We start from the raw sequence: 21,046 nt of genomic DNA, 5'->3' as shown, positions 1-21,046 counted from the left end.
CATAATGAGCCTTGCTGTCTGCATTGCAGTTGCTGGCCGCCGGCGCCAACAGTGGAAAAGGCTAACACCACCAGCAGCAAAACAGTACCGCTCGTGTGTGTGTGTGTGTGTGTGTGTGTGTGTGTGTGTGTGTGTGTGTGTGTGTGTGTGTGTGTGTGTGTGTGTGTGTGTGTGTGTGTGTGTGTGTGTGTGTGTGTGTGTGTGTGTGTGTGTGTGTCTGAGAGTGTTTATGTGATGTATTTATGTGATGCCTAATTGCTCAGAATGAGATGAATGTAATTATCTCCACTACTCTTTCTTGGAATCAGCCAGCGCAGGAGCAGCCAGGCATACTGTAACTACTAGCGTAGGTTGCCACGGCGACTTACAGGAACATTAGCCACTTAAGCCCTACATATTCTATGCTACACTGGGAGAAGGTAGTATTTTAAATATAGCTGAATAGCTGTCCAAGCTCACAGCGCGATTTGCTTCGGGGGGCGGGGTTAAACCACTGGAGCTTCTAGACAGCGTGTATGAACGTCTTGTATCCGGCTATGAGGAAGGTTTTTGGGCCGTTGGGGTATCTACCATGACCCGCCCAGATGTCACGTTGGTCCACAAAGTCATCAAACACGGTGGATCAAATTTCTGTAACTGCATTGCCTATTTCTCGCATCAAATGTTTTCAGAAATATATATATTAGTGTACTGCTAAAAAAGAGATCAATGGAAATAAAGATAAAGACCACAAGTTACGAAAGAAAGGAAGACAGACTGACCGACTGAAAAAAAGAGAGAGGTGAGAGTATAGCGTTAAAGTTTACCCAGGCTATCCAGCTGAGCAGTGTCCTCCTGCTCCTCCTCTCTGGACTGGGGGACAGCAGCCCCAACTGAAGACACATGCCGTCCATCACACACACGCGCGCGCGCACCACGATACACACACACCCTTTCTGTCCCTCACACACTCGGCTAGGCTCCGTCCTGCTTAATCTCCTGCGTCCAGGGCTTTGGTTTAGTGTCCTCTCTCTCTCCCTTGTCCAGGTCAGTCGACAAACAAGACCAAGACGACCTGTCCCAGGATCTTCCAGTCACCCCTCTGTCCTTCTTGTTCTCAGCTCCATCCTCTCCTGCCCTCGCGTATCTTCTCCTGTGTATCTCAGAGCTTAACTGACACTCCTCTCCAACCTACAGTACACCCTCTCTCTCTTTCTCTCTATCTCTCTCTCTCTCTCTCGCTCAGGTCAAGAGGGTTATTTTTAAACCATTGTCCCCCGGTAAAAAAAAGAGCACAGATCAGGTTCAGGAGCCATCAGCATTTTCCAGGGGCCCACAGCAGCATAAAATTGGACGGCAACCGGTGAAACCTAATCGCCCAGCGCTGGTCCGAGCAGCGCTCTCCACTTCACACTCTGTGAGCGACCCGAGTGGATAGAGACCTCCACACAAGGAGGATGTGCAGTCAAAGCAGTTTTAAAGTCAAAAGGACACAGGGACACAGGTCAGTATTCTGCAGAGTAGCCCTGGCTGGAGACCAGAAGCCTGATATTGCCCTTGGCATGGTGGTGATTCCTCTTTGGCTGAGAGATGTTTCTATTCCAGGTGGACTATGTGTGTAATACAGATGTCAGTTCATTTTCTTCTGTATAGCCTCCTGGGAGGTGAAGAGACATGCAGTGTTGGGCTGCAGGAGGCTGTGCTCCGAGTAGTACCAGTACTCTTTGGCTAGGTTGTACAGAAAAAAAAACAAGACACAATACACTTGTTGAAAAGTGTTTGCACAACTTAATTCGGCCCATTGCCTCGCAGCATGGGAAGCACCTCTTTTCCATTCAACCTATTTTTTTGTTTCTCTCTGGGACACAGTTTAAAAATGAATCAGATCGAGGCTAGAGAGAGACTTAGAGAGGCTTGTTCCTATGGCAACTGTCATTTATATTCACCCCACTGGCATGGAGTGCAAAGGAAAAGACCCAGACATTTGTATGCGAGCTGCACTCTCTTTGTTTTGGCATCCCCACCAGCCCCATTTACTCACTGACTTTGCAGTACACAAACACACCGTTTAAGCTATTGGGCATCATGTTCTTCTCAGAACTTCAGATCTTAGAAGCACTTTGTCGCCAGTATATAGGACATACAGGAATTGATTCTGGTTAGGGCTCATCTCCATTACGTTTCCTGATCTGACATTTAAAAATTAAATGACTCTTCCAAGCTCTATGACTTTACAGAATGTTTTTTTTATTATCCAGAGCGACTTGCAAAGTGCCAGAGTATGTGCCAAACCTTTCTCAACCTAAGTGGTGGAGTGCCAAGAAAACACGTATGTGCTACAGTACAAAGTAAGCAACTACGATAAAGAGTAGATGACAAACCTGGGATCTTTCTGAATAACACAATTAGCATCTGTCTAAAAAATAAATACACCTACCGTGGCATATATCTAAATAACATAATTAGCATCTGTCTAACAAGTAAACACACCTGTGGCATCTATCTAAATAACATAATTAGCATCTGTCTACAAGTAAACAACACACCTAGCATCTATCTATAAGAGAAAAGAAAGAAAGAAAGAAAAAATCACACCCTGTGTGAAGTGGGCGGTGTCTTGCTAGCTAATCACAATACTGAATGGAGTCAACCAATCATGTACAAAAGATAAATACATTTATTGAAACACTCTTTATGATGGACGAAACCATAACTTGAAAAAAACCAATGTTTGGTTTTTTTCAAGTTATGGTTGCTTATATAGGGCTATGCACATGTGTCATGTGACACTGGCAAATCACAGTCCTGAATAGACTGTGATGGGCCAATCACAGCGCAGGATAATTCTACTAATTTCCTGGGCCCAGATCACAGCGCAGGAGAATGTACATTTTTCCAAATCTCACTTATAGGGGCGGTTTCACCGCCCAAAAAAGAACAGTTAGCATCTACAGTATCTAAAGAGTCGACAAATTGGATGGCCTGACACAGACATAATAAGGAAGTGTTGAAGGTGTTGAAAGTGTGGAGTCTGAAGAGGTGAGGTTTGCAGTGATGGAGGTTGTTATAGCCAGTGGTGCAGTGCTCATTGCACGCAGTACCACGGCATCCCGTCAGTCTTTTGAGCAGGAGCACACGCACGCACGCACACACGCACACACACACACACACACGCACACACACAGACAGACACAGACACAGACACAGACACAGACACACACACACAAAGCTTACAAAAGCTGCAGAGTGTCAACAGCGTAAATTAACATAGGAATGACCCTGTTGGAAGCATATCAATGGTCCATTGTGTGACCTGCTACTGTAGGTGTAGACGTGCAACGTGCGCGTGACGTCATTAAAGGCAGCTGTCCACCGCACCGATTTCGGGCCGACTCAGTGTTGGGAGGCGTTGGAAAGCGTCTCCTGCCCGACGAATTGTTGTCGGATATCGTCGTTCCGACGGGTCGGGACCTCTATCAACCCGTCGATGAGAAACCGAACCTGCTTGGTCGGTCCCGACAGACTAGAGCCCGTCATTAGCCCTGGGCTGGTGGAGAGGGGCGTAAAGTCTCCGTAGATGGACCTCTCGTATGCTACTGGCGCCAGAAGCAAGCCTAAATAAGCCAGAGACATTTGCCCGTCGCACATTTGAACTAGATAAGATACTTCAGAAACAAGCCCAAACAAAAGCAACCTGCAACTATGGATATTTACAAGCGACTTTACAGGAAAACAAGCCCAAAGCCGCTTATAATAAGCAGACCTGGCAACACTGGCAAGATCTTGCAGGCCAGTGCTGCTGCCAGCTCTAAGGCATTAGCACAACAATGTGCGCATCGGCCGACTGCTTGTGCTGAACTAAATGCCAACTTTTGCCAACAGACTACCAGTCTGTTGCAGTCTGTTGTAGTCTGAAGTAGTCTGAAGTAGACTGTTTGGTGGAGAGTCACCTTAAAATAGCGTCCCATTAAAACAATACCACTACAACACTGGTTATACCTCACTGTAAGGTGTGCATAAAGAGGCAGAGGATTCCAGTTCAGGGAGCATTCCACAGCGGAGCTACACTATGGTTGACACAAGCCACAAAATGAAATGCTTCCATTTGTAAATGAGCCAACAGCCTCAATATACACCACAACTCTATTGTAAAAAAAACCAATCAATATACAAATGAACACAGCATGGTTGTGACTCCCAAACCACATCCTTTGGTCATGGCTGCCTTCGTCAAACAGCAGTATTATTACACAAACCAGTAGAGATGACAGTCAAATGGTTCATTTTTTAAATGATCAATACGTAATCATGATTAATCTCATATCTGATCACATAAAACATATAGGCTACTGAATTTAGTTCTACAGTGTTTACTGTTTAACCACTTAAAACCCTATGCAAATTGTGGGACATTTAGGGAATATTTTTGAAAACTTTTGCCTATACCCACAATATGGATAGCAGGTTGAAAGTGATTAACTCTGAGAGTGAAAAAATGTACAGGTAATGATGCAATAATACTTAAAACTGATTTTGCTGTGTATGTTTTAAACACTAAGGAAATGTAATCTATTCTCCTGTATGGATACATTTTTGTGCTTTTAACTGTGGCGTTTGGCTTTCAGGTTATAAGTCTAATGTTTTGTGCTTTTCTGTAAAGCAAGCATGTATTTAAAATACAGTTTCACAGAGATGGAAAGATTGTGCTGTCAGAAAGGCTTTTAAATGGAAAGCATCCATTAAGCAAACAGACCACCTTTCTTTATCTTCCCTTAGGGCAATGTTCATGTATTTGTCTGCAGACCCCCCCCATCTGAAAATATTTTGTGCCAGTGGCCCCCCATACTAGATTTGTGTTAAAAAAAATCGAAATTATACAAAAAAATAATTAAACACAAACTGTAGATCTGCTATTTTGAACAGCCAACGCTAAAATCTAAAACGACTTTTCCAGTTTTAATGGGTTAAGTTTAAAACGAGTAATTAACCGTCCTGACTTCGTCTTGAATGAGACTCGAAACAGAGCAGCCCTGTGTAATTAAAATCAGGTGTGTATGGAGGAACATGAACTCCGTTTAGGAATAAACACACTGAAGCACTGAGTCGTGCTCCTGACCCTGCTCCCTCTAGTGTCCTGCTCTCTTAGACTATTCTGACCGCTCTCCTCACTCTCTGAGGTGAGGTAGTAATGCACCTGCGGTCCACAAGCGGCCCATCAGACAGTATTACCTCCCGCCTACTTAAAGACGTTTCTCATTCTGCTGGGCAATAGTTTTACTAATAATCGATACATGTCTTAGCTCAGGATGTGCTCCAGCCGCACAACGAGAATAGCCGACCTACAAGCTCACAACGAGTCGCGGATGCAACGCGTTACTGAGTGTGTGTGTGTGTGTGTGTGTGTGTGTGTGTGAGAGAGACTCACAGGGGCACAGGTGTAGTTGACAGTGACAGTGGGCGTGGTGGCTCTCAGCGCTCCGCTTACACCATGGTAGTACCTGAAGATGATCTTGGTCTCAGCTAGAGGGAGGAGAGGGAGAGAGGAAAAATGAGACACAAGAAAACTATTATATATACGTATACAGTAGTTACCGAATATCATTGATTGATTGATTGATTGATTGATTGAATACTTTATTGGCAGTTTGCAAATCCTCTTAGCAGACCTCAATACAAGGTCTGCTAAGAGGATTATACCCTAGAAAACGATATGGCTTGTTTCCATTGGGGTCCTGTGTATTCAATTCATCATTGCTGTCGGGAAGAAAGCTTATATATCCATATTCTAAAGTTTTGTGTTTTTTAGTAAATTAATGTACTACTTGATCATACAGTGTCACACAAAAGTATCAAAAGTAATAGATCCGCAAGCTTGAAACTTTTGAGCTTGTAGATCTGCTACTTTTGCTATTTTCCTAAAAAGTAAAAGTTTTGGACGTATCAAGTTTCCACCTGACAGAGACAATATACTGTATAAGGCTCCCACTGACATTTTGACTTGGAAAAAAGTACCAACAATGTGCCAATTAGATTTTGAGATATTATGTGCGCACCTAATGCCACCTCATGGTGGCGCTAGAGGAAAGGCCATCGAGTTACCAAAAGCAATAGAGAGTTCTGCTGTTCAAGAACATTCACATGCATGTACGTGTTTGTATGTATTTACGTATGTATGTATTTATGTATGTATGTATTTATGTACAGTATATCTCTTGGCGCTGTCATCTCTGCTCACAATCTATCTTATCACTGCTCAACTGTTTCTATCCTTCCCCCTCTCTGCCACTCAGATGGAAGAGCACATCGCTCTGGCTGTCTGGCTGACATCACTGGCTGACATCTCACAGTGGATGTCTTCTCACCACCTCAAGCTGAACCCAGACAAGACCGAGCTTCTCTTCGTCCCAAGTAAGTTCTGCCCCACGCTGGATCTAACTATTTCCATTGACTACGCCCTGGTGACTTCGGTTCCAACGGCCAAGAACCTTGGCGTTGACCTGGACAGTCAGCACTCATTCAAGGCACGTGGTCACTTGATCCTGTTTACACTCTATAACATTCGAAGGATCATACTCTTCCTCACCCAGGAGTCAGCCCAGCTCCTTATCCAGACATCAGTCATATCAAAACTTACCAACTGTAACTCGCTCCTTACTGACCTCCTGGCATGTGCACTAGCCCCTCTAAATTATCCAGAATGCCATAGCACGAGCTTGAACTTCAACCAGCTAAAATGTTCACGTTTTCCCCCCTTAGGCTCCATTGGCTCCCAGTTACTGCCCGCACGGAGTACAAAACACTGATGTTGGCCTACAAAGCAACCAAAGGTATGGCGCCCCCATATCTTCAAAGTCTGATCCAACCCTACTACAACCCCTCCCGCTCACTAAACAGATCAGCTAACACAGGGAAGCTCTTATGCAAAGGCTAAAATGTAATTTAGATAGCATATTATGTAGACAGATGACAGGTTCATTTGTATACCTATACTATATATCCTATAGTGTGTACTGTGTATAGTTGCAATGTACAGATTATTGTTTTTTTTTATATTATACTGTTTAACTTTAGACTGATGATAGGTTCTTGGTTTACCTATGATCCTAGATTACTATCTCTATGCATTTGATGTATTACCTCTTGTTTACCTTGTTTACTGTAAATCGCACTGGATTAAGAGCTAAATGCCTAAATTGTAAATTGTTTGTAAGCTATATGTATTTATTTAAAAACAAATCCCAAAACAATATCTCGAAAATACTGTAGCAAAAATAGCAGATCTACTAGATATTTTCTCTACTATGCTAATGTTTGAACATACCAGGGAAAGGCAAGAAAAGAAAACACTTATGCCACATCACAATATTACGATATCTAAAATCCCTGAGCCAGCAGGCACCTCATTATCACATTCATGGTTGCTGATGTTTGGCCTAATGCAATCAGGCCCAAGGTTAGATACCAAGGACGACTGCTGGGCAATAATTGGTTTATCACACAGGATACCCATATCCAGTGGTGGAAAAAGTACTACATTTGTTTAAGTAAAGTAAAAGTATCAATGCATCCTTAAAATGTAGAAATACTCTGTTAAAAGTGAAAGTCCGGGATTCAAAATGTACTTGAGTAAAAGTACAAAAGTATTGGTATCAAAATGTACTTACAGTACCAAAAGTAGAAAGTACTCATTCTGCAGAAAGGCCCATTTCACAAGTTTTCAAATGTCTAAAATATATAAATCTTTTCAAAATAGCAGATCTACAAGCTCACAAGCGTTGTGAGCTTGTTGATCGGCTATTATCAAACAGCGGAAGTATGTATAGGGCTGAAGTGGTTAATGTATCTTTTATAATCAAAATCAACAAAGTAACTAATAACTAAAGTTTTCAAATAATTGTAGTGGAGTAAAAAGTAGAAGTACAAGTATTGAAAATTGGAAATACTCCAGTAAAGTAAAAGTACCTCAAAATTGTACTTATGTACAGTACTTGAGTAAATGTACTTAGATACTTTCCACCACTGCCCATATAATAGTAACAAAGAAAACTAAAACCAATGCCCCTAGAAGTTCAAATCCTGCCCACACAACATGTCTCATGTCTCATTCTACATCTCTCCATTGTCTACTTCAACTTTGATCTTTTCAATGCTCGATTTGGATCTTGATCTACTCTTGATTAATCTCTTTGACCTAAGTTAACAAACTAGCATGCTTTTGGAGACCTTTCTCCAAAGTATAGAATATTAAATTACATGGATGCTGTTGATACAGTAACAGTATTTGTCTCTGTATTTGTGGAGTGGTGCAGACACGATTTCCAAAATGTTTATAACATATCCTTGACAGAAACCTTGTATCTCCATATTTGAACTTTTTATCTTTGTTTTTTGTTGTTGTTTTTTGTGTTTTTTGTGTAAATTAATACCGTACTTCATCATACTACAGTATTGCACAGAAGTAGCAAAACTACAAGCTTTTAGATTGTCTATTTTGAACATTTTGCAAAGTGAAAAGGTTTAAAGTTCATTAGTATAAATATTATACTAATGAAAAGTATTAACAAGTGCTGGTGACTAAATAATAACTACATTGGATCCATTGAAACACAGGTTATTTTTTCCATTTCCTGAAAAGTAACGGTTTTGGACATACTCGTCGCTGTTGGGTGGAACAGCGATCAATTGTTTATGAGAATCCCACATTTTTGCATACTGTACTGTACACTTTGTACCCATGGGGATGCGGCTCAAAATAGAATCCTGGGCCGCAAATGTGGACTAGAACAGTGGTTCTCAAAGTGTGGTCCAGGGACCCCCAGGGGTCCTTGAGGGGGTTCCAGCTAAATTAGTTAATATAGCATCAAAATCTGTTGAACAAAATATGCTTTGAAAAATCTTGATGTTGACTATTTTTTTAAAGAGGTGGTGCCATGGTTTTGCACTTTTTCTGTTTTTCATGTGTCTATGAGGTTGATAGAACTTCATTAAGCCCCCTGGTGGTGTTTTTATGATGTTTTATGTCTTCTCTGACTATTTTGAGTTTCTACCTGGAGGCTGAAACCTTGAGGGTCAAACGTGCCAATAGAGAAACAGCGCTTTAGTGACATAGTAAAAACATACCCTCCCCCTCATTATCATAACACAACAGGTGTGGGCATGAGGAGGAGGAGGGACTAGGACAGGTGGGTGGTGCTAATGTGGTGGAGGAGGTGCTAAGGTGAGAACCAGGTATACTTAATGAACTGGAGGCGTGTCCACATAAAACATAATTTTAACAATTTCTGTACACTTTTTTGAAAAAAATCTTCCTCCTAGTATAACCATAATACCTGATGATTATGTTTTAGGGGGGGGGGGGGGGGGGAATCACCCCGTCTTTAAACATTTTACCAACACAAATCTTGTATGGGATCCCTGGCACAAAATGTGTTCTGACGGGGGTCCGCGGCCAAATACATACGTACAATTTGGGGGTCCTTGACATGAAAATGTTTGAGATCCACCACTGGACTAGGGAATCTGGACAATTCAGAATAGAGTTGAAACCCTGGGCCTTGGAGAGCAGTCTCCACAGGTAGATATGGAGGGTGACTGCAGGTCAGTTGGCCATTGGCCAAGGTGTTCAAACACCCTGGCTCTTGGCTCAGGTTCAAACTACAAAACCCTCTGCACTCCAGAACTACACAAAAACATGACAGGTCAACCTGCTATCTTGTCCAGCCCAATAGCTCAAAAGGATCCACTTTAACCACTTTAAACCACAGCATCCATATTGTGGGGAAAGCTTTCACAGAAAACAGCAGATCGACATGCGTTGCAACAGCAATAACAGAAAAGGCTACTAGTATAGAGCTCCGGTCAACCATATGGGGTTTAAGTGGCTGACCACTTAAACCCTCTATTCTTAGTAAAACGGACCTGAGTTGCAAGTTACTTTCCACCCCAGCACAGTAGCACACACATACGCAGATAGATGACAAGAACAGATAGACACTCGGCTGGTTGTCAACCTCGTTGCTGAGATGTATGGCTTGAGGGAAAATCAATGCGCTGCAACCTCGCCCTCTCTCTCTCTCTCTTTCTCTCTCTCAATCCCTCTCTTCTTATCTGTACAGTCCATTCCTTACTCAATTCCCTGTAGCCAATTCACAATTCACCTCCTCTAAACACAGCCATGGCACAGTTCGATGAAAGTCCCATTTTGCGACCACAATATCTCTCTCTCTCTGTCTACTTCTATTTATCCCTCTCTTGCAGTCTCTCGGACTTCCTGCCTTTCTTCCTCCCTCACTACCCCTCACAGGGGACTGAACATTGTCGTTGTCGGGCGAAAACCCTGTATGACCAAAACTGTTGCTTTTAGTTGGTTATTTACAGTAGTGGAAAGTAACTAAGTACATTTACTTAAGTACTGTACTTGAGTACAATTCAGCGGTATTTGTACTTGACTTGAGTATTTCCAATTTCCAATACTTTTACTTCTACTCCAATACATCTCGGATCCAAATATTGTACTTTTACTCCACGACATTTATTTGAAAACTAAAGTTACTAGTTACTTTGCAGATTGATTATTACTAGGTAGGTAGGTAGGTGGGTATATGAATAAAACATTATTACAAAACATACATTAACCACTTCAACCGTATACATTTAGGCCATTTGAAAATATTCTGCAATTTTCAAAAGATTTGTATACATTTGAAAACTTGAAATGGGACGTTCTGCATAATGAGTACTTTTACTTTTGGTACTTTAAGTACATTTCGATGCCAATACTTTTGTAATTTTACTCAAGTACATTTAGAATTCCGAACTTTTGAGTACTTTTCTTGTTAACTTAACAAACTAAAAGCAGACTATTTTTGCTACTTTTGCGCAGCACTGTCATACCACAGAGTAGTGCATGAAAAAAACATAACAATGAAATATGGAGATAATGTGCAAGGTTTCTGCCCGACAGCTATTATATAATATCGGGGCGATGGGTCAGTTAGCGCCAAGGCTGTTGCTGCAGCTTCTAGACAGCACAGTCACACAATTCATAGAAACTCCTCCCACTTCACAATGACAAATTTGAATGTAATGTAACCAGTGTGTAATTAAAAAAATTATCTAGGACAGTGGCTCTCAAAGTGGGGTCCAGGGACTCTCTGGGATATTTGAGGGGGTTCCAAATGGACCCTTACAGGTCTGTAACTCTGAGAGTGTTACAAATGGAACCAAATGGACCCGTACACTCTCAGAGTTATGGGGGTCCTTGAAATTAAAACGTTTGAGAACCACTGATAATGTAGTGCAGCTACAAGTTAGTACAATACATTTAAATAGTACAGTAAGAGTATAGAACAGCAGTGCAGTAGTTCAATCAGCTGAAGCATTAATAAATACAAAATAATTGATGACTGTAAATGACATATCATCATGTGATGAATTACATGGTATTGAAATGGCATAGACTGACATACTCGCGATACCGATACCAGTATTTTTAGGCAGTATCGGCAGTATCGACAACTCTAAAGACTAGCATGTCGCCTGGATTTGATTCCGACAACACATATGGCACTCATAGCAGCCTCGGCCACCGCATGGCTGATCTCTAGTGACACGTAGAAGCTGACAAACTGGGGGAAAGCTTGAACAAGGCAAAGATAGATGTCTTCCGCCGGTACAGAAGAGATATCTCCACGGTCACCAAACTGCAGAGATGGCTGACGTTCTGACCTTTCAACTTCAAGCACTGTGACAAAAATTCTTCCAAACGGATGTCAGATAGACACTCAGCTGCTTGTCGTTGCAGAGAGTTATGGCTTGAGGGGAAATCGATGCACTGTAAACTCGCCCCCCCTCCCCCCTCTCTCTCTCTCTCTCTCTTTCTCTCGCTCCCGCTTTTCTTATCTGTACCTTCCATCCTTACTCAATTCCCTGTAGCCAATTCACAACTCACCTCCCTAAACGCAGCAATGGCACAGTTTGACGAATGTCCCATTTTGCAACCACAATATCTCTTGCCTTCCTGTCCCTATTTCTCCAAGCGCCCAATCGCAAAGCCACGGTGAATATACAACATGGCCAGCTGTTAGAAGAATGAGAATAAACCACATTTTGTCTGATGACATACATTAGTTATTTAACCAATACACTTTGTTGACTGGAGTCCCCTCCTATTTTCCCTCTACACCAAATATATTTGCAGAAAGTATAGCAGATCTACAAGCTCACGACGCATCACAATGTTTTTGGTGAATTTTCGCCTGTTATGACATGCCCAGAATAAGGACACTGGGTTAACTTTAAATTAAAGCATCAGCTCTGTGTTATTTGACCAGAACTGAATGTCACAGAGTTTCCAACAATGTACAATTTAGGCATTTAGCAGACACACTAACAAGTCAGTGCTACAAAGAAACTACCAGGCAGGTAAACATACTATCTATCTAAATAACATAAAACCCACTTAGCATCGTCTCTGTCGGTTGGAAACCTCATATGTCCAAAATGGTAACTTTTCAGGACTCAAATATTTTTTTTTACAGATCTACAAGCTCAAAATGCATCACTTCGTGCCGCGTTTCGAGCGTATCGATCTGCTGCTTTTGATGCTTTTCGTGTGACACAGTAGTATGATCAAGTTGCATTAAAGGATATGTAACACTGGTTTCTTTCAAAATTGGCCTGAAAAAACATCTATCAGGAGACCACAAAGTCATTTTCCTATCTCTAGTGTTTGTGCATTTGTTGATGACATGTATTATTGTGTTAATTCTGTATGCTATGTTGATGTATTGAACACATAGGACCACAATGGAAAACAAGTCCCCAGGACTTTTTGTGAAGTATTGTGTTAATTCTGTATGCTATGTTGATGTATTGAACACATAGGACCACAATGGAAAACAAGTCCCCAGGACTTTTTGTGAAGTATTGTGTTAATTCTGTATGCTATGTTGATGTATTGAACACATAGGACCACAATGGAAAACAAGTCCCCAGGACTTTTGTGTTATCCTTTTAGCTTACAGACCCTTACACTACAATTGAATGTATAAACAAATCCTTTAGCTCTCACTGAGAAGGGTGGGCGTGTACTTACAGTCCGTTCGAAAGTAGGAGCCCGCCTCGACCTTCCAGACGATCTGTCCCCTGTGAGAGCCGTTGACTCCTCGGTTCTTGTAGTCCAGGAAGTTCTCCGACAGAATCTCATCTAAGGAGTTGAGAGAGGAACCACTGTTACATACAGTACACATGATGGGGGGTTTCTAGGGAAACACGATAATTTTCACCTTCCTAAAATAATGATAATGGGCTATGGGATCGCTACAGTTATAAAGGACTTTGATTTTGGAGCCGTGTCCACTCAATACATTTCATGAGCGGGGGAGCGCTTTGGGTATCATGTCCATGCTGTAGTGCTCGCACAGAGCGTTTATTCACAAGCGCAATGTTCTCATGAACGTCATGTTATTTGCACAAATAGCTTAGCTGCCTGAAACACAATATAAGCATGGACTTCTCATGGTTGTGGTAACGAGTTAATACTCAATGTCAGTTAAATGAGTTGACCGGGTTGTTGCACACAGCCATGATCAAAGGAGCAGCCTTCGCTCCTAAAGTGTAACTAAGCATATGTATACTGTGTACACAGCGCATAACCCAAAGTCTGCTAATACTTTGAGTGACATTCCCTGGTATGGACTAGTACATATTACTGTAATATTAAAAATGAATTGATATTTCTTTCTTTAAAACCTTGGAAAATGTGTTTTCATTGTGATATCAATAAATAAGAACTTATGTACTACATTGGTTCCGTATAATCGAAGCCGGAACACAATTGATTGATTTATCAATAAAATAAACATGCTCTGAAAATGCACACGTGGCACACCCATCTGGCCACTTAGCAAGGCAGCCGATTTGGCTGCCGTGCCAAAGTAAATATTAGGCTTCTCGGCTACAGGCAGCTGGCTTTATTAATGAATTCTGATGCATATTAAATGTTTTACATGTTTTATTATTTATTATCATCATGAGCTCTTAACTGATACCAGAATAAGACCCGGCCTGACTCACCGACAAGGTACATGCCGATCCAGTCGCCGGAGTCTACCTCCTCCTTGATGTCCCACGTGATCAGCAGCTCCTGCGATTGGCCGATGGTGTAGCGGGAGGAGCTGGCGGTGAGGGTGGATCGACTGTCCGAGGAGACCAGGTCTGTGTCACTGGTGGAGCGCGGCAGGGCCAGCAGCAAGGGCTCCCGGTTCAGACCACTGAGGGCGTAGCTCTCGGGGCTGTAGCCGAGGCTGGGCCCGCTGTCCTTACAGCGGCCCCGGTTCTGGCTGCTCCGCGTCGGGGAGGCCATCGCTGCCAGGCCCAGCAACCTGTTCTGGTACAAGTTCTACACACACACACACACACACAGGATAACTAGATGAGGGGTTCTGTTCATCACTGCTCTTCAGGATTACCATTGCTTACTGTAGGTAGGCACACGCACACGCACACGCACACGCACACGCACACGCACGCACACGCACACGCACACACACACAAACACACACACACACACACACACACACACACACACACACACACACACACACACACACACGCATGTGAAGATAAATGTCCAAACTAAAAACATTATTTTCTCATCACTGAAGATGAATTACAATACTTTGCATCCTTGTTGAGGGTTATGGTTAGTTTGTGAGGCTGTTTTTTTTTCATATTTTTGCCCCTCATGTCATGACTGTCCGCGTTGAATGTTTGTGTTAATATTGTTAATACATTAATTTTAAGAGACCAAAAACACTTTCATGACCGCAAGGAATTGTGAAAGCAACGTGGAAAATGTCAAATGCGATCATTATAACTGAACTGCAGGCTAAAAAGAATTTTTTCAATCTTTGTGTTTGACTCGTCCATGGGATGAGGTCATGTGTGCCCGTCAGACTGAGAGTGATGAAGTTATTATGATAATTACCAGTTGTTGGACAAAACTAAGTAAATAGAGTCCATGATTTAAAGGAGTACTGGATGCGAAACTGACTGTAAGCCTTGAATTAACTGACTTAAAGAGCTTAATGGTTGCAGTGGCACATTTTTATACATTGACAAAAACTGACTTGCATGGGACATCATCAGTCAGTATTCTTGTCTCATTATGCAGCCTAGAAACCTGCCAAGGGCCACTTAATCCCCATTTTAAATATAGCAAAAAAGCTGCTCTACAAGCTCACAATGTGTCACAATGTGGCGCGTTGTGAGCTTGCGGTTCAGCCATTTTCGCTAGTTTTCCACATTCTTGCAAATTCTTGCAAATACTTGAAATTCTCGTAAATTGTCAGCTATAATGACATGCCCAAAATGGGAACGCCAGGTTGAAAGTGGTTACATTTCAAATTCTGCCTTTGACGTTTCATATCTGTCGAACAGGGACCATAAAATAAACAACAAGCCATGATGCAACCAAACAATTTCCACTGCCTTCGACACAGCTGCAGCTTCGCAAGGCAGGGCAGCGGTGTCTTTATGCTGTGACCAAACGGCTGCCTCCAAATTGGTCTAATAACAGGGCAGTTCAATTACAAAAAGATTGACCTGGCATTGCGGCCATTATCTGCGACTCCAGCTCTCTCCCACAGCCATATCGGATATTAGTTATCTTTCAGCCAATAGTGCGGCAAGCAGGCATCGAGCAAGCTGCTGGTATAGATCAGTGGTTCTCAACCTTCTCAGTCCGCGACCCCCCCAAATAATCATATTTGAACCGGGGACCAAGTACTTGGAATTGTACAAGTTTAGGCATTACATTCAGTTTGACTCGGTTCCACAGATACATATATAATATTGTGAATATTGTGAACGCCTCGAGGCGTTGTGATCCCCCCTGGGGATCCCGACCCATAGGTTGAGAACCACCTGTGTAGATGGTGATATTACATTTTATTCTTCATTCGTTGCAACCGGTAAAGCAATCATACACCCACGTGCACACGGCAGCAAACACAACGAGTCTGAGACATGCGTGAATGCACACATGGTACTGTAGCACCACGGTAATGTAAAAAGACAGCCAGACAGACAGTATAGCGTAGCGGTGTGGGGGAGGGGTGACACCGATGGAGAATGCTGGCAAACACACTAATGTTACTGTGGCATGCAGAGCGGTTTTATCCACCCCCCCACCTTTTACATCTAGCATATTGAGGTTTATGTTTTTGTCGCTTTATGTTTCCATGGTGTTAACCAAAACGGTTCCCAATATTTATATTCAATAATCCCACATGATTATCTCACGTAGTATGGACACTCACTGCAGAGTGACATCATCTGAGTCATCTCCATCACACAACCTTGATACAGGAGGATCCAACCAACAGACAACGTTACATCCTTAGGGGCCATTTCCAGATAAAGTTAATTTATTTTCTTTGAGTGGTGGAGTGCTTTGGATATTACTGCTTGTCCAGAAACTGCCACATAATGCAGTGTGTGCCGCTTGTGGGCGAGTCGCTGCAACCCTCTGCATAGAAAAGTGCATTGATGAGCAGTACATCTCTACCAGATGGGAAATATTCTATACTTGGGGCGTCCAGGGTGCTCTGCTGGAAAACGCTAGAAGCCCATGAGTGCTACAATGTTATGCTCTGGGCTGGGATGAGGAGCACTCCAAGAGTGTCTTTACCACTAGCAGCTCAAAAAACACTTTCTGTGGACATGGTCCCTAGTGTAGTAACAGACAGTATCTGGTGTGAATGATGTTACATCAGTTAGCAACCACTTGAGGGGTGAAGCCTTTTAAGAGTTGTTGACTATTGGACAAGACAGCAGCTGAAATATTGCTTGCTATATTATTTATTTGACAAATGCATTTCCATTCCTATCATGCATTTAGTCAAAATTAGCTATTGCCATTCACATAGCAAAATGGCATAATTTGCATTACATTAGAATAAGAGCATAATAGTTAATAGCAATAGCAGTTAGACATTTAGACACTTTGGAGTGCAGAATTGGTGATATCTAACAGGATGTCTGAAAACAGAATGCTGGCGTCATTATGCATCGTTTCTCATTTCATATACAGTACTGTATGTAAAATGATAGCCCAACTGAGATGTCACTGCACAGAAGCAACCACACCCTCTATATTCTTTTAATAAATGTTTTAGTAGGGCTGGTGGCTGTGTTCCCAAAAGAAAACACATTCTGCTGTGGTTGAAATGCTTCCCAGATTACTATTAATCAGTGTATGACTCAAAACTCACTTGTTTGGCTTAGCACTTGCATAATTCGATGCATGTGTTATGTCGTTATATACAAATTGAAAGGTGCTACACAAATATTTTCACTTCACTTACTCAACACAGAGTACCAGGAGTGCAGTCTCTCTTTTGACTTTTGAATAGTTAATGCTTTGACAATGAGTCGACTGTTACAGAGCTCTAGTCAAATTCCCCAATACAATGATAGGGCCTTCAAAATGTGATTCCACCTGCTGATGTGACATCTATTCTTGCTGTGCAGCACAGTGACTCCCACATGCTGCCATCTCTGGATGACAGCATGTGAGGTGTATCTGGGCGCAGAAATATGGGCCATGGCATATTGTGAAATATAGGAAACTATGATGCCTTTGGACTAGGCTGGACGAATGTGCGTGGAACCCACAATGACTTACTGTGGATCCCATCCAAAGTGAGTCTGATTTTGTAGACATTGTGACAGTAGGGTAAATTACGGTGTATTTGGGCACATTTTCTTTCCACAACATCTACGTTTGGCTTGTTGCCAGTGGAGTTTGAGCAGCTCCAATGTCAATCACACATTCTTGCCTCATTAGAACGGTGCCAAGAGACTGGGTATGTGTACAGTAGGATTCAAACCTGCAACACAGGTTTACAATTACACTGAAAAACCATATAACCACCGTATAATTAGTGTTAACTCTGAGTTCAAGCAACAGTGTAGGTCCATGCTTCTGTGGTCGCTTGCCCTAAATAAAGGACAGATTTTCAAGCTAAACTGCTGTTAGCTTGTAAATCTGTTATTTTCTGCCTACACTGTCCCTCTCAGCTCTCCTACACTGTCTCTCTCTCAACTCTCCTACAATCGGTGTCCCTCTCAGCTCTCCCACACTGTCTCTCTCTCTCTCAACTCTCCAACAATCGGTGTCCCTCTCAGCTCTCCTATACCGTCTCTCTCACAACTCTTCTACACTGTCTCTCACTGATCTCACCTACACTGTCTCTGTCTCAGCTCTCCTATACTGTCTCTTTCAGCTCTCTTACTGAAAATAACTGTAAATAACCTAGAACCCTCTACATACCCCATCAGAAATCAATTTAAGTAGGAATGAAGAGGGTGACATCTTGAGGTGCGTTCCCACCGGAAGATAAAATATGTGTTCGAGCGGCGCGATAACATACAAGTTAATGCAAAGATGCGACTTGGTGCGATGTCGCATCGAGCGGCACGAACAGGGCGACGCGAACAAAGTTTTCGTCACTATACAGAATCTTCACTCCAGCTGGAAAGTCCCAACTGAGGCGATCAACATTCACTTACCCCCCACACTTCACGTCTCAACAGCCAAACAGCATAGATATTGTTCTGTATAGAATATTTTGATTCATCCAGCTCCAACCGACCGGGAACCAGCAACACGGGAAACACGACACCATTGCAGAGGCACAGCCAGAAACAGATTTTGCTGCTCATAAACGATATTGTAGTATAGCAAGAATTATGTTCAATAGTAACGAGCAGGTGCCTCTTAAAAGAGACGTTTTGGGTGTGCAAGTGTAAGCTGCAATTACGGGTCCCTTTGGTTCCATTTATACACATCTGTTGTTTGTGATTGCAAACAAAAAAAGCCCCACTGTTTTATATTTACTCCCAACGGGCCATCTTGCCGAGCGGGAGGTCATGACTCATGATCAATCGTCCCTGGGCAGTAGGCTAAAGCTGCCTGCTGGGAAGAAGGAAAAACACACCCTCGTTGTGTGTTTTAGACAGCTTGATGGTAAATGATGATCTATATATTTTAGTCATGAAATATAATATAATGCATTATAGAACCGACCTTTAAGTAAAGTGTTACCAAATTCGGCATTGTTTACTGTGCAGTCATAGACGAGGCGATTAGTTGAATAAGTAAATGAACACTACTTTTGTCCCATATATATTTCTATGGGAAAGCACCTCGACACTTTGTAATGCTTTGATCTAAAAATCGAAAAATCAGGAACCCTCAGTTGGATTGCAAGCAGTGTTTCCATGTAATAATAGTGGCAGACTGTTGCCCCTTTAATACATGATTATTGAGGGAGATTCACGATCACATTAAGCGTCATGTTGGATGCGAGATTCCCTTCTCCCCAAATATGTGCGTTTTGGGTAACCCTAGTTCCCTTGATGAGCTGACAGCCTATGACGCAGAGTGGGTTCAAACGGCTTTAATGTTGGGACATAAAATTGTGTGAGTGGAGAACTCCTTCTGCCCCCTCCGTGAATGTCTGGTTTAGTCAACTTGGTCAGGTAGTGGCTCTGGTAAAGCTCTCTTTCAGACTTATTGACAAAGTAGACAGCTACCTACTTAAAATGAGCGAAGTGGGAGGTACACACTGGGGGCACTGTTTAAATCTGAACAGAGCTGACTCATGTCTGAACTGTACTTCTCTTCGTTTAAATAACTGAACAAAAAATCCATCACCTTATTATTTCTGTGTTGTTTTCTTTTTCTTATTTTTTTTTAATGTATGGTGTATGGTGTTATTCTGTGTTACTTTATTTTCTGCTTTATTTGTTTGCTTCTTCTCAAATGTTGCAAACGTCCTGTTTAAAAAATAAACAAATAGTGGCAGACTGAACCAGGGGTCAGTAGCACAAGCTTAGCTTAACATTGGTCTTTTTTAGACTGGTCTCAAATTGTATTTGAGACCAGTCTTGTAATTTGGGCCAGACAAGCTGACCATCCTCCATCCAGGCTATGCCTGATATGTCACCAAGCTAGCAATAAAAGAAATGTGCTGTACAATCTGGAGAGTTCACTTGATACAATCAAAAGAATGGATGGTTCCATTTTCGACACCAACCAGAACTTCATCACTTCAAGTTTCAGGACCACTCAGTCTGACGGGCGCACTCCTTTAATCACTAAGTATGCCAAGGATACAAACCAATGTTATCTTTGGTTTGGTTACACATCAGACTAAAAACCTGGACTCAAGTCCACGTTTCAGTCAACATGAATGCAACAGACATGCGTTATGGATGGGTGACACAGACAGTGGTTAGCAAGTGAAACAATGTGGTTCGGGGCAGACACTGACCTTGATACTACACAGGTGCATCAGCATTATGACGGCTCAACTCAAAGTACACCAATACCTGGAGGATGGGGAGGGGGGAGAAGGGGGAGGGGGGCGAGTTACTTAACACAGCAAAAAAGCAAAGAGGCAATGGATCGGAATATTCGTGTTGTTGAGGGTGTCAGAGAGATAAAGCAATAAAGTGAGTGAGTGAGTGAGTGAGTGAGTGAGTGAGTGAGTGAGTGAGTGAGTGAGTGCGTGAGTGCGGGTGCGTGCGGGTGCGTGCGGGTGCGTGCGTGTGCGTGCCTTCGTGTGTGTGGGGTAGTACACTAGACAATGGTAACATTTGTGACGGCAAGAGATTTCATATTTCATCTTTGCCAGATAAAGATATGAATCACCAGGAGGCATAAGAAAAATCAAAAGACATAAAACATTTAAAAGACAAAAGTTGAACATGTACAGAGAGACTCTTTGGCCACAGACATGACAAGAGAAACCCAGACATAGACAGAACAATGTACAACGTACGACATCAAAGAAAACGGTTCATAATCAAGACAAACACACAGCAGCAGTACATTAGCATGTGCATCCACAGACGACCACATGGTCTGCTTTGGAGAAGGAAAGGAAAGATTGTGCAGAGATTTGAAGCACGTTGGTGACTTGCACGGTTGCCTCCACTGTCATTGTGTGAATGTGTGTGAAAATGTGCGTAGCACACATAATGTACAACAGTGTGT

At 42.4% G+C, this 21,046-nt stretch overlaps 1 protein-coding gene across 1 annotated transcript in view; it reads right to left on the bottom strand.

Annotated features, from left to right (window-relative positions):
- The window catches only part of hecw1a (HECT, C2 and WW domain containing E3 ubiquitin protein ligase 1a), a gene marked incomplete at its 3' end in the record, with an annotated part of 89,578 nt that extends 69,211 nt beyond the window's left edge, over window positions 1–20,367 (bottom strand). The window contains exons 1-4 of the mRNA XM_080417514.1: window positions 20,322–20,367; window positions 14,056–14,380; window positions 13,076–13,186; window positions 5,405–5,499 (exon numbers count right to left, since the gene is read on the bottom strand). Of these exons, the coding sequence (XP_080273640.1) occupies window positions 5,405–5,499; window positions 13,076–13,186; window positions 14,056–14,380; window positions 20,322–20,348 (558 nt within the window). The 5' untranslated portion in view covers window positions 20,349–20,367. The remainder of the gene's footprint in view (window positions 1–5,404; window positions 5,500–13,075; window positions 13,187–14,055; window positions 14,381–20,321) is intronic.
- Between the last annotated feature and the right edge of the window lie 679 nt (window positions 20,368–21,046).

This window comes from Gymnoscopelus braueri (assembly GCF_963280865.1).
Source record: "Gymnoscopelus braueri genome assembly, chromosome: 21".
Taxonomy (NCBI): Eukaryota; Metazoa; Chordata; class Actinopteri; order Myctophiformes; family Myctophidae; genus Gymnoscopelus; species Gymnoscopelus braueri.
This window is presented reverse-complemented; position numbering and strand designations above follow the sequence as displayed.